General features: G+C 44.3%; 1 protein-coding gene across 1 annotated transcript in view; it reads left to right on the plus strand.

Moving 5' to 3' along the window:
- Positions 1 to 8,165, plus strand: part of pou6f2 (POU class 6 homeobox 2) — a gene marked incomplete at both ends in the record, with an annotated part of 69,486 nt that extends 61,321 nt beyond the window's left edge. The window contains 3 exons of the mRNA XM_084475195.1: positions 149 to 296; positions 3,802 to 3,970; positions 7,670 to 8,165. Coding sequence (XP_084331321.1) covers positions 149 to 296; positions 3,802 to 3,970; positions 7,670 to 8,165 — 813 coding nt within the window. The remainder of the gene's footprint in view (positions 1 to 148; positions 297 to 3,801; positions 3,971 to 7,669) is intronic.
- Between the last annotated feature and the right edge of the window lie 5,040 nt (positions 8,166 to 13,205).

Below are 13,205 nucleotides of genomic sequence, written 5' to 3' on the forward strand. Positions count from 1 at the left end.
GTGTGTGTGTGTGTGTGTGTGTGTGTGTGCGTGTGCGCGTGTGTGTGTGTGTGTGTGTGTGTGTGTGTGTGTGTGTGAGCGTGTGTGTGTGTGTGTGTGTGTGTGTGTGTGTGTGTGTGTGTTTATGTGTGCCCTCCAGCTCCCCCAGCCGCAGGCCGTCCAGGGTGGTCCTGCCTCATCCCAGGTCGGTCTCCTCCACCCGCCCCACAGACAGAGCCCCCTGCAGCACCCAGCCTCCTCCTCATCCTCCTCCTCCTCTTCCTCCTCCGCCCTCAGCGTGGGACAGCTCGTCAGCAGTGAGTCCTCCACTTGCACACACCCCCCACCCCTCAAGCTCACCTATGAGACACTGCCCTACCCACCAGTGACATCACAAATGGGAGTGTCCAATCAGATGTGATAGGCAGACCTGCCAGCCTACCCAGAGGACTGTATCAATAGGTAGGCTGCATGGTCTGTTCAGCCCACGTCTGGTGGGATAACTCCCACTTGTGCTAGAACTAGTGGGTAGATGTTAAAACACCTGGTGATTAGATAGGGGATCTTTACACCTGTGAGGACTCCAGTTCTCTGCACAGGTGGCTCCAGGTCCACACAGTCAAGTCCTGTCGTATTTTCGTTCCAGCCTGGCTCTGAACTAACGCTTGATATCTAGGCAGGGCTATTTAGCGAACTAACATTAAGGGAGGACCTTTATTTTGAGAACCGGGAAGTTCCACTGCTTACTTTCTTCCTGACTGTGCTGCTTTGTTTTCCTGTTTACTGTAAAATAAAAGTGTGTTGTGTCTGGAACCGAGCCTTCGCTCCCTAAAGTGTTTGGGCCGTCTATGCGGCTCTATAAATCATTAGGCCTTACCCTGTCGTCCTGCTACCGTTCCCTTAAAAACTATGTTTTATTCAGCTCCATTTCATTTGTCACAGTCAGTCCCCCCTAAAGTCCAGGTTAAACTCATTTTAGAGGCAGCTATGTAGCAGCAAATGTAATTATTGGGAAAAACAGGCACTTGTTGCAGGCATTGTTTTCATTTCATATTCTCCTCCAGTAATCAAACATAACTTAATTAACCCTTTTTCAGTCTGCATAATAGTGTTGTGAATCTCTATGTTCCATAATCTTCTCTGGTCAATGTTATCACGATTTACGCAGCATTTACCTGCTGTGTTTGTACATAAACAGGTTATTCTTATAAACAAGGGCAGGAGTGGAGCGATTGTCTTTCATACTCAAAAGTACAAAGCTCCCCTTTGGGTGATGGCTGAATGGTGTAGACCACCCTCCCCCTCTGCCACCTCCTTCTCTCCTCCTCTCCTCCTCTACCTCCTCTCCTCCACCACTTCCTCTCCTCTACCTCCTCTCCTCTACCACCTCCTCTCCTCTACCTCCTCTCCTCTACCACCTCCTCTCCTCTACCTCCTCTCCTCCACCACCTCCTCTCCTCTACCTCCTCTCCTCCACTACCTCCTCTCCTACACCTCCTCCTCTCCGCTACCTCCTCCACCTCCTCTCCTCCTCTCCTCCATCTCCTCTCCCCTCCTCTCATCCTCCACCAGCTCTCCCCTCCTCCTCTCCTCCTGTCCTCCACCAGCTCTCCCCTCCTCCTCTCCTCCACCAGCTCCTCTCCTCCACCTCCTCCTCTTAGCCCCTCCACCACCTCCTCTTCCCTCCTCCTCCACTCCTCCCCCACTTCTCCCATGTCCACCTCTCCTCCGCCTCCTCTCCCCTCCTCTACCCAATACCTCCTCCACTCCCATCTCCTCCTTTTCCCACCTCCTCCTCCTTTCCCAACATCATGGCATGCCACATCACGTGCACGCCACAGACGCATGGCGTCACTTATGAGGCTGGCGGCGATGGCAGCCCATAGATTTCTGCTTAAATACGCTTGGAGGCTTCCTTAAATAATTCATTGATAATGACCAGCATGAATTATTCAGACGCACAAACTTTGCTTTGGTAAGCATGATGCCAGCGTAGCTGACAGTGATGTACAATGTGAAATCACTATTTATTAGGGGGGACATTTTTCAAAAACGCTTCAACCAAGTTTTTGTAAATCTGTTTAAGTGCAGCGGGCAGGTTCTGTTCATAAATAATGTTTTCTTTAGATTGGTGCTGGATATTGTGTTGACTCACATTATTGTGTGTGAAGGTATTTTATTGTGTGAGCAGATTTGAAAGGCCTTACCTTGGGCGGTCTGAATGAGAATAATCCTGTAATTCCACTAGGGCAGCATTTGAAGAGGGTTTGTTTTCACAAATGCCCATAAAATCTCTGATATGCCACGCATGAAGGCTACATTGTCACGCCTATATTTTTGTGTAACAACCTGCTTACTGTGTGACGATTCAACACATTAGGGAATGTTTATTCACACAATGGAGCCATTTACACCCTCCTTAGGTGTTGGAGCAGAGATTGCTTGAAGCTAATAGGAGGATGTTTGGTTCTTTGTGTTCTCATGTTGCATGGCTTCATCATAGTGCACATATTGTCAATGGTGTTTTCTTGGTATGATATGAATTGTCCAGGGTATATTAGTATATTAAAACACTATACGCAAGTTTCAGACATCCTTACCTTTTTAGGCAGTAAAGTACCAAAACAGGTAGTATATAAGTGTAGTAAACTACCAGAAAAAAAGCCTTATTTACCACATTTGATGTTGTTCTTTAAATAACTTTCAAATAATGTATTGGGACCTTTGTGGGGCAGAACCTGAAAAGAAGCATCAGGCATGAGTTCAGAAGATGGTTCAGGATTTTTAATCCTGGGCCCTATTTTCCCAGCATTTTGGGTGTAAGGGACAACAATTTTTGAAATTGGTCGAGTATTGAGTGAAAACACTGCCACCGTAATCTACAATCAGACTGGCTCAGATTGTTAGTATGAGTGGCTGGCCACATTATGGAAAGGATCCCCAGAAATACAACTGTTTTCTTTACCTTTTGCTTGTTTCAGTTTGTTTGTTATTGTGTCCGACCAAGTCTTGCTTAAGGAGGAGTCTGGTTTAGGAAATATTGAGGTTTGAGAGTTGAGTTTCTAGAGGAAATTTGTGTGCCCTGCAGTGCTCTCTCCAACTCACTCACGTTTCTCACATTTGCTTCCTGCAACAACTAAACTCTCACGAGATTTCAGATTGAGAATTCTCCTCAAGCGAGACTTGGTTAGACACAATAACAAACTGTCTGAATTAAGCAGGATTATGGTAATGAATAATTTAGTTTTTCTCTGTAGGGAACCTGTCAGTGGGGAGAAAGGAAAAATCCCAGGTTAACCTTAAAGGCAGCTCCTAACCCTAACAATTAGGATATTTTATACTTGTACCCCACTACAATTTGGATGTAATGTTGTACTTTTCACTCCACAACAATTTTTTTGACAGCTTCACTAACTTTACAGAGTCAGACTCTTAGTACAAAATATGATCAACTAATAAATAATGATTATTATAAAAATATTATGGACTACGATTCCCAGCAGTACATAACGTAGTTAAAATGAGCTCCACTGGACATAGTGTAACAACCACATATTATATTAATAAAACTGAAGCTTAGGGATGATCTTTGTGAGGTACACCTGTTATTCTACTGATATGTTAAGGTTCTTGCACACTGAGCCAACCACACAGAGTACCAAGGCAGAGGGGCTGTATTATTTTTGTTTGCTCAGAGCAGCAAAAGAAGCACAGAGCCTTGCGCTTATGGCTTCAGAGTTAACCCCATCCTCTATTGTGTCATTAGTTAGCCACGCCTCCTCCCATGTCATCGAGCTAACCCCGCCCCCTGTCGTGCGGTAGATCCCCAGAGCGCGCCCAGTGAGGTGGACGGGGTGAACTTGGAGGAGATCCGGGAGTTTGCCAAGGCCTTCAAGATCCGCCGTCTGTCGCTGGGCCTGACCCAGACCCAGGTGGGCCAGGCACTGAGTGCGGCCGAGGGGCCTGCCTACAGCCAGTCTGCCATCTGCAGGTGAGGAGGAGTCATGGCACGCCACCACCAGGTGTCATGTGGATCAACCAAAGGTCTTGAAATGGGCCTCATGAAGAAGGCATGTAACTAGTAGACACCTTGTGGCCTTATTGGGCTTGGAAACCTTCTATAATTTTGTGGGGAAAATTTACAAGCATTATATATGCCACCTAAGAGGAAATGGAGAATAAAAAAATAATGTGTAGACTTTCCAAAGATTCTAGAAGGTTTACCCACCCCTAAATATGGCCGCAAGGTGAATAAGGACAAGGCATTTCAAAATCGACCTCTACTGACATCATGAGTAGCAGTGCGTTCATCCAGATGTATGATAAGAGAGATGTCGTCCGTACCAACTTGGTAGGCTGATCTCCCCATAATGTATCTGGGTAGATAACTCTTACTTGTGATGTCATAAGAAAATTATAGATGTAGTAAAATAGTTAAGTGAATTTAGGAACTCCAATGTTTTTATCTGTGATAATAATTTCATTCTATCAAGTGATGAACAGCCTAGGCATCAGACCATGGTTTAAATACCTGCTGTGTAATGAATGTCAAGCAGAATGACTATGATTTAGTTGTGTAGATGATGATGGTTATTTCAATCAATCAATCAATCAATGATTATCATCATTGTGTTTCTTAAACAGCAGGTTGGTGTCAGCCATCTTAAAAAATACCATTTCCCAATGGAAATAAAATGACAGATCCTAATAGAAAATGTCGTCTTGTTTCAAACCATTCAAAAAACACTCTGAATGTCTGTTTTATTCCACATCCCCAAGTAAAACTTGCCCTACTAACTTATTTACTTAGATTACATACATGTGTTTTTCCTCTTGGTTGAGCAGAACCCACATATTGTTGAATTAAAAATAATGTGGTTGTTTAATGGAGCGTTGCTTATCTAGCCGGCGCTTCTAATCTATATTTCTGTCAAATGAGGTTCATCCAAGCGGTAAAACTATCGCCTGCCGTCTTTAACTATCATCTATTATTCAGTTAAAACATTAGGATATTACAATACATAATTAAATATCCCTTTGACAAACCGGCTGCATGCTGTCTGCAGCGGATCCTACTTATCTGCTGTTACTTATGCAGAATACACACGCTAGTATTACATCCCGCACTTAAACCTTTAATTATTACTAAGGTCTGTCTCCCCAGTTAGACCTAAGTGATAATAACCTGAATAATCTAGTTTGTACGTGTCGAGTTCGGGTGTTCCCTGAAGTACAGGAGGTACGTTTTAAACGGCCACATTATCTATTCATGAGACAATCAGTGTTAATGTTGTCTGGTCTTGTCGGGCCCGTCGGCACGTTTAGCCGATGTTTCGTACGAACACTCGGGACTCCGAGAACCGTATTTCCAAGGTGACTAAAGAAAAAGTGCCAACCAGCCCAAACCCAAGTCCACAGCGTTTCCTACAAAGTTTTCCACCATAGAATGATTAAACCGGCTCCAACACACGGTATAATACACTTTTTACAACCTATTTGAATGTAATATCGCATTTTAGCGGGTTAAGCTAAATTCCGTCCAAGCAATTATACTTTACCTTCCTTATCTAAAACCCTGCTCTGAATATGCTGCTGCTGCATCACTCGTTCCGTGCCCTCGCTGCCCGGTGCATGATTTAAATGCGTCGCAGGAAAGCGTGCGCATTACTGACGTCTGCGCCCCGCACAGGTGACACAGCTGCCACGCACCTCTAAAAATTTCATCACATCAACATCAAACTGACGATAAAAGGTGAAACCACAGTGAAGGGGGAGGGAGGAGTGGTGAGGTGGGGGGGTTCTTAAGAAGCCAACTTATGTTTAAAGTCTTAAAAATCACCCATTAAATATTCAAGCGCCATGCATAATTCACATATTTATAACATACATTAAAAACCATTAGCCTCAAAAGTAAACAGGGGTTGTTAGGACGGGTTTGCGGCGCGCGGCATGACACGGGACATGGCAGGCCTCTCCTGACGGTGGGCGTGCTGCATTTAGTCAACATCAAGCCCGACACGAGGACTCGGAGGGGGAGAGAGGGGCTCCGGGGGGCCCCGGGCGGCAGGAACCAGACATCACACACACTGTGACAGATCCCTCTGCCAGGTCCGCTCCTGTCTCCCCCCTACCCTCAGCCCCTCCATGATGAGGGGCTGGGAGGAGACCTCCTGCATGGTCTGGGCATAGAAGTCCCATGGATGTCACATGGTTCTCATCAAATCATGTCGGCTGTGGACAGGCCGGGAACATCTAGGGGTTAGGGGGTTTGCCTCCCAGCCGAAAGGTTCTGGGTTCACCTGGTTGACTCTACCTGTAGTTCTCCTAGAGCAAGATGTCCTCCACCCCTTCCTGCTCCTTAAAGACAGGGATCTGAACTCACTGTCAAGAGAGTTTGGATAAAAGCATCTGCCAAATGACCAGATAGTAATAGTTAAATGTCCATAAGAACTAGGTCTGAGATCCTTACTGTTAAGATCAGGGTGAGTGCCATTACTGTAATCATAACTGTAAAATCACCCCTGAAGATAGCGCGCTAGGGCCTGGCGTCTCGCCAGGGCTCAGAGAGAGGTGCAGTATTGGTATTTCCTCTCCCCGGTCCCCGCACACCAGCGGTCAGAGAGCCTTGACCCAGATGAGTGTCACAGCTCATTTTATTATTTCTGGGTCCCGTTGATCCATGAAATGTCCCCACGGACCCTGGTTATGTACTAATGTATTCCTCCGCTCAGAATCCCAGACCTGCCCTCCCCCTCCCTTGCTTATACACACAAAGACAGTTAATACCCAGACCTAGTGAGGCCCAGCACCCCCCCAGCCCAGACAGATTTCCCTAGTCCAGCCCACCCTGACGCCGCTCTTTAAGATATCGGATGGCCAGCCAGCGCTGGTCCAACCTCACTGGAGAAGACAGACAGACACTGTTTCTCAAGGACACACATAGGATTCTCCCTTCTCTCAGTGTAACCTCCTCCTTCTCTATTGACAATGGTTGTGAATGGGCATTACCTTTGTTTCTTCCTATCAAAATAAAAGTCTGTTTGAAACTCTAAAGTGACGTCTACTAACGGTCTTCATAGAGCGCTTTGCAAAGTCTTGAGGGAATTATTCTCGCTAATGGTTGAATTGAGTTTAGAATTTGAAGAATGTGTTGCAGGTACATAAAATAACAAGACTATACCGCATTAGAGCATTAAACTGGAAATGTTATTAGATGGCAAACAAAAAGGAAAATGTGTTATATGCACATGGTCGTTAATAATTGACGTACTCTGATAAATAACTGATGTCATATTTAAGGCCTTGTTTTGCTGTTTTTGGGCTTTGATCACTTGAAGAAAGGAAATTGGAAGCAGAACTTACTTGTTTGATGCTAAGATATCTCTGTTTAAAGTGCCATATATTCAAATGTTAGTCAGATGTTAAGTATTGCTTGTTTTTTTTATTGTATTTTCACAAAACAGTCAATGGTAAAGTCTTTTCTGTACTACTGCCTTGCTGGGACAGAGGATCATTATATTCCTTAGCTCAACATGCTAGTCCTGCTATTCATGCTAACAGTTAGCCTGTGCTAAAGTCAGGTGTTGTCCGGACCAGCACAAGGTCCTGGCCTCTGTCCCGGTATCAGGCAGCACTTCCCTTGCTGTGGGAAGGAACCTCAGTAAGATTCTTCTTTCTTGATTCTCCCCAGACACACCATCCTGAGAAGCCACTTTTTCCTACCACAGGAAGCCCAGGAGAACACTGTAGCTAAAAGTCTGAACCCTGGCCTTTTGTACCCTGCCAGGTTTGAGAAGTTGGACATCACCCCTAAAAGCGCCCAGAAGATAAAGCCAGTTCTGGAGCGTTGGATGGCTGAGGCAGAAGCCCGCCACCGCTCCGGCATGCAGAACCTCACCGAGTTTATCGGCAGTGAGCCGTCCAAAAAACGCAAGCGCAGGACCTCGTTCACGCCGCAGGCCCTGGAGATCCTCAACAGCCACTTTGAGAAGAACACGCACCCCTCCGGCCAGGAGATGACCGAGATAGCCGAGAAACTCAACTACGACCGCGAGGTGGTGCGTGTCTGGTTCTGCAACAAGAGGCAGGCCTTGAAGAACACCATCAAGCGCTTGAAACAACCGGAGCCGGGCCCGGCCACGTCCATGGACCCGCTCACTGACTCTCTGGAAGAACTCCCAAAGTAGACGGTGGAAAGGCCCGTGTCTCAGACCAGGGTCTAGAGCCAAGGTCTGTAGCCCATGGCAGAGGGCGGGGAGCCCAGTGGACCGCCCCCCCTGTTTGTGTGAAGTGGACCGGATGGACGGAGTTCTCAAACCAAACTATGTGTTGTCAATGTGATTCCCACACTTGTGTAAAATGACCTCGGCAAAACCAAAAAAAAATAAAGAAAAAAGAAGGCCAGTATAAAAGAAAGATGATATTTGAGGGTTGTGTACAAACTGTGCTGTGTCTAAGAGTCTACGGTTCTGATGCTTCGGAGCCCGCTAACGTCCAGACCGTCGGTTCCAGCCATCGGTTTGTAAGGAAGTCATACCAAATCAAAACACTATTTACCAAAGTCTGTTGCATCCGAGTACAAAAATAATTTTGTAATGTAAATGTGCTCTAAATTTCTACATTTGTACTGGCAATTCAAAGCTCTATGTGTGAGGTCGACATTTTAACGCCTTGTCCAGCTTTTCCTTTTTCCTTCATTTGTTTTTGTGTAAATAACGAGAAAAAGAAATGCTGTCTTCAGATTGCAACCACACTTTTAAAAGAAAAAGCTGTTTTTGGAAGAAAAAAAAAGAATCAAGTATCTTTGCTGTTTAACAATGATGCATATTGTTGACCACCTCCAACTGCAGATGATCTGAGTGTTAAGTTTGTAAGACTTCACAGGTGATTTATGAATCATTTTAAATAGCTGGAGGGGGAGAGGGTCTGTCATTCTGTTACCAAAGCCTGATAGCCAAAGATCTCATCACTTCAGCTCAAGGACTGGAAATGATTTAGACATTCATGTATTCCTTTCTTTAATTATCTGTTATTTATTGATTTATTGATTTGAGTGTTTTTGTGATGTAGTTCAAACCATCTTTTTTCGAAACGTTTTGAGTCAAAACAAGGTTTAAAAGACCAGCCAGTGTGCGTTCATATGTGACAGGGCTCTCCCAACAGCCAGCTCCTCCTCCTGGACCAAACGCTTTAGCAGAGCCTCACGTCGGCCGGGCCAAACATCACGGTGATATCAATGCATTGGTTTTGATATTATAATTGTAATTATTATAATGATCTCCTATAACTGTGTGTGTTTGACATCTGCTTAGTAAGTCCAAACGATCAAGCTTTAATTAACTCCAATCAGTATCTAACCTTTTTGTGCTCTCCTTTTTATTTTAAACCCTGTTATGCATTTTTGAGAGAAAGAAAAACCTGAATCATTTGTTGTAATATTTTATTGTTTGTATTGTTATTTATTTTACAGCTTAAAGGTCCAATGGATGATGCAGCGAATAATTTGTGGAAACATCATGTTGTAGTTATTTTACACGTCTGTCTTAGGAAGGGTCTTTTAAAATTTCCATGTACCAGATTTTGTTCTTCTTTAAGTTGTATTATTATTATTATTTGTGTTATTTATTCATGTATAAGTTCTCCTAGAACCCTGTTCTGAAAGTGCACATCTTGCAGAAAGCTGAGAATAAGTGGCAGATGTCCGCTCCGCTAAAGTGGAGATCCCCCGCCGTGTTTTCACCGTCACACGTTCCCTCGTTCCGTCCCCACACGTCACTTTGGTTAAACCAGTCCACACCACGCTCCTGGCTCCAAACTCCACACACACATTCATACACACACACTCACACACACACACACACACACACACACACACACACACACACACACACACACTTACACACTCAACACACACTCACACATCAGATGCTCCACCTCACATACACAAAGGGGTTGATAAATATTTCAAAAACACATTTATTACAGTTCCAACAATGAAACCTTTACATGCTAATTGAATGTAAATGTTTTACTCGCACCACCATCGCTAGAGTGAATGGGTTTTAGATTCAAAACAGCATTCTGACAGATCTGGAACATTATACAAAACATTTACACAATCCAATCTTTTGATTACAGAAAGCTCCAGATATAGTTTCTAGCATAGCAGCTAACCTGACCAACGCTGGACAGAGGAGACCATAACCACGGTGATCTAGGCCTATGTGTTTCACAGTGAACTCGAAAGAACAACTTTTCCACAGCAACCACAATGGGTTCATTTACTCTGCTCATAGGAAAGTCTCCCCTAATTATGATCAGTTCCAACCATTTCATCCGAGAACACATCATTCAACAAGGAGCAGGGTCTGCATGGGGACCCTAGTTTGGGTCTTGAGCCCAACACAGCAGCAGGAACAAGAACCAAACTCACAGGAGATGTGGTCTGTCTGGATCCACCTTGTCAATACCAAAGGACCACCGTCGAGGCGCTCTTCACAGCCACACCTCCTGTGGTTGACAATCTGGGAGATACGGGAGAAGGGGAAACACAAGGGGTTTAGGAAATTCAAAGTATGTTTAATCCATTCCAGGTTTACCTCAGTATTCTCCTTGTTCCTTATGTCGATATTACAGTAAGGACCTTGTCCATTGTGTATGTTAAGGGAATATGGACATGAAGACAGGGTCTTTTATTTCATTCAGCAAAGTATTTATGATTTTTTCTTATTATGTGTTTATTCCATGTCCTGCTCAGTAGATCTCAATCTGATAGACGAGTAGAGCCCAACTTCCGACCAGAAGAAAAAAAAAAAGATGGAATGGAAACTGTTCTTTATATGTTGTTCCTATGTTTTTAATATGTTATTCATAATTTATTCAATGGAACCAATTAAACCAAAGCTGAGGGGTCTGCAGGGGCTGGTTTTATTTTATAAGCTGAGAGTTGAACTGAATATATACAGCAATATCGGTTTGGTCAGTTAAGCAGCACTTTGTGTATTTCTAAAGAATAAAAAATAATGTTCCGCAATTCTGTCAAATTCATACAATTAGTAATAAACGATTGTTTGACATGAAACGTCTGTTCTGTTTTGAATTGTTCAATGAAAAATACCGGGAATAAATTACTAGAGAGAGATTGAGAGAGAGTCAAAGAAGGATTACTCACCTTAATGTATTTGTAATTATTCAACTAATAATAGGCCTAGGCCTACCATATCTACTGAATATGCTATAACGCTGCGTGTATCCATGTAGTTAACTATACGGAACCCTAATAATAATTGAAATATTAAACGGAATGTTAATTGCCAATTAAACACATGGCGCGTGGTGTCGCCCACGTGATTGGCAGCCCGACTTTCGAGGAGCGACTCCCGCCCTATTTAGGGTCAATCAAACATCGCTATCTGTGTCAGGGCTACTCTCATCAAAGTTGCATGGCTTTGTCTTACCAAACAACAATAACGAGACAAGTAGAAGAAGAGAGGGAGAAATCCTTTTGAAACTCAACTCTAAAGTTTGAAACGGTTGCCGTGTCCGTGATGCCTTTGAAAAACCCGACGAGCTGCCGAAAAGACAGTGGTAAATAAATAAATAATACTAATAAAAAGCATAGACAACATAAATTATTAATATGAGGCTGAAAACTGATGTTGGAGTCGCTTTTTGGTCTTCCTTTCAGTGCTCTCTTTATTTTCATTTCAACCCGTGAGATGTTGAGTGGTTGATGCTTGTTTGATGGGGAAATGTTGTGGACTATTTGTTATTCCATTGTTTTTGTTTTTTTCCATTAACTCAGTAATTGTGCAGATGTAGCTGCTGACCCACATCTCAAATATTTTCTCTGTCACTACTCACTGATGATAAAAGTTTACTTTCTTTTATGGCTACAGTGACAGAACCAGCAGAGTTCTGCTTCTCTCGGTTAAAACAGGCTGGAACACCAACTCACAGGCCTAGTTGACCTGTTCTATGGTTATTCATTCTACTGTAGTAGGCCTAGCCTGTATCACATTCACATTAGATTCCGATTATTTTAGCCAGCTTTGAGATTATATTTTCCCTGGATAAGTTCCTACTTATATGCATTGATAACTGTTATTTTGAAACCCCTTAATGTGCTTTAAGGCCTAGTAGGCCGATACAGACCCTCATGTGAATGAATATACCAAAACATGTTCCGCTACGTGTAACAGTCGGATCATTTAGTCGTCTTGTTGAACATCCATTCATCATCTGGATCTGAATCAATACCGGCAGAGCTTCTTATTGATCCCTATTGTTTTATCCTGCAGAGTTAAGATTACATATCCTCGGCTGCCTGTGTCTGTCTATCTGTCTGTCTGTCCAGGGGATTAGGAGCCTTTAGTGGTCGTCCATAACACTCCACTGTTTTCCTGGGCAGGAGAAGCAACCGTTCAAGCGACAAACACCTACAATCGTCGCGGAAGAGAAAAGAGGATAGAAATATTATGACATGTCTGCTGCGCTACAAATGGATTATGTTTCAATGTGAGAGCGGACAGCAGTGGGAGGGGGGCGGTGTGTGTGTGGTGTGTGTGTGTGTGTGTGTTGGATGCAGATGGTTTAAAATTGCTGCCTTTGTTTTCCATCAGGCGTGAGCCTTCGCTTCTCTTCTCTCTCCGATGTTCTGGGTAAATGAACTGTCGCTTCGTCCATCCTCGCCCTCTCTCCCCTCCCTTTCCCTCCCTCCCTCCCTCCCTCCCGCTCTCTCCTCCACCGTCCTCCTCCTCTACCGTCCTCCTCAAGGTTGAAGAGCCGTCGAGGCGTCTCCTGCTCTGCATCTCCGCACGGACGCCCCTCGGTCTGTGATTACCTGCTGGGGGAAGGCATCCATGCATACCTCACTCCCTCGTTTCCCTCCCTTACTCTCTCTCTCTCTCTCTTTCTCTCTCTCTCTCTCTTGTTGTTGTTGATGATGCGTGGGGAGTATTTACAGCTGGAAGGTTAATAACGCGAGTCTTTATGAAGATGTCTGCCAGACGCAAACTGCACTTTGGGGGCCGTTTAACTTTCCGCTAAATCTGTCTGAGTGTGTAACGTGTCTCTGGTCTTAATTGCAGGCTATTTATGTGTTGTTGTGGTTTTGTTTTGGGATCCAAGCTGTTTGTCTGCTTCTTGATGCGGTATTACGACAGCACTACAGGCTCCTTCCACACCAAGTTGCTTCACCGCTGAGATATTCCGCTCAAGGTGGCGCG

Source organism: Micromesistius poutassou (assembly GCF_964030765.1).
Source record: "Micromesistius poutassou genome assembly, chromosome: 11".
NCBI classification, from domain to species: domain Eukaryota; kingdom Metazoa; phylum Chordata; class Actinopteri; order Gadiformes; family Gadidae; genus Micromesistius; species Micromesistius poutassou.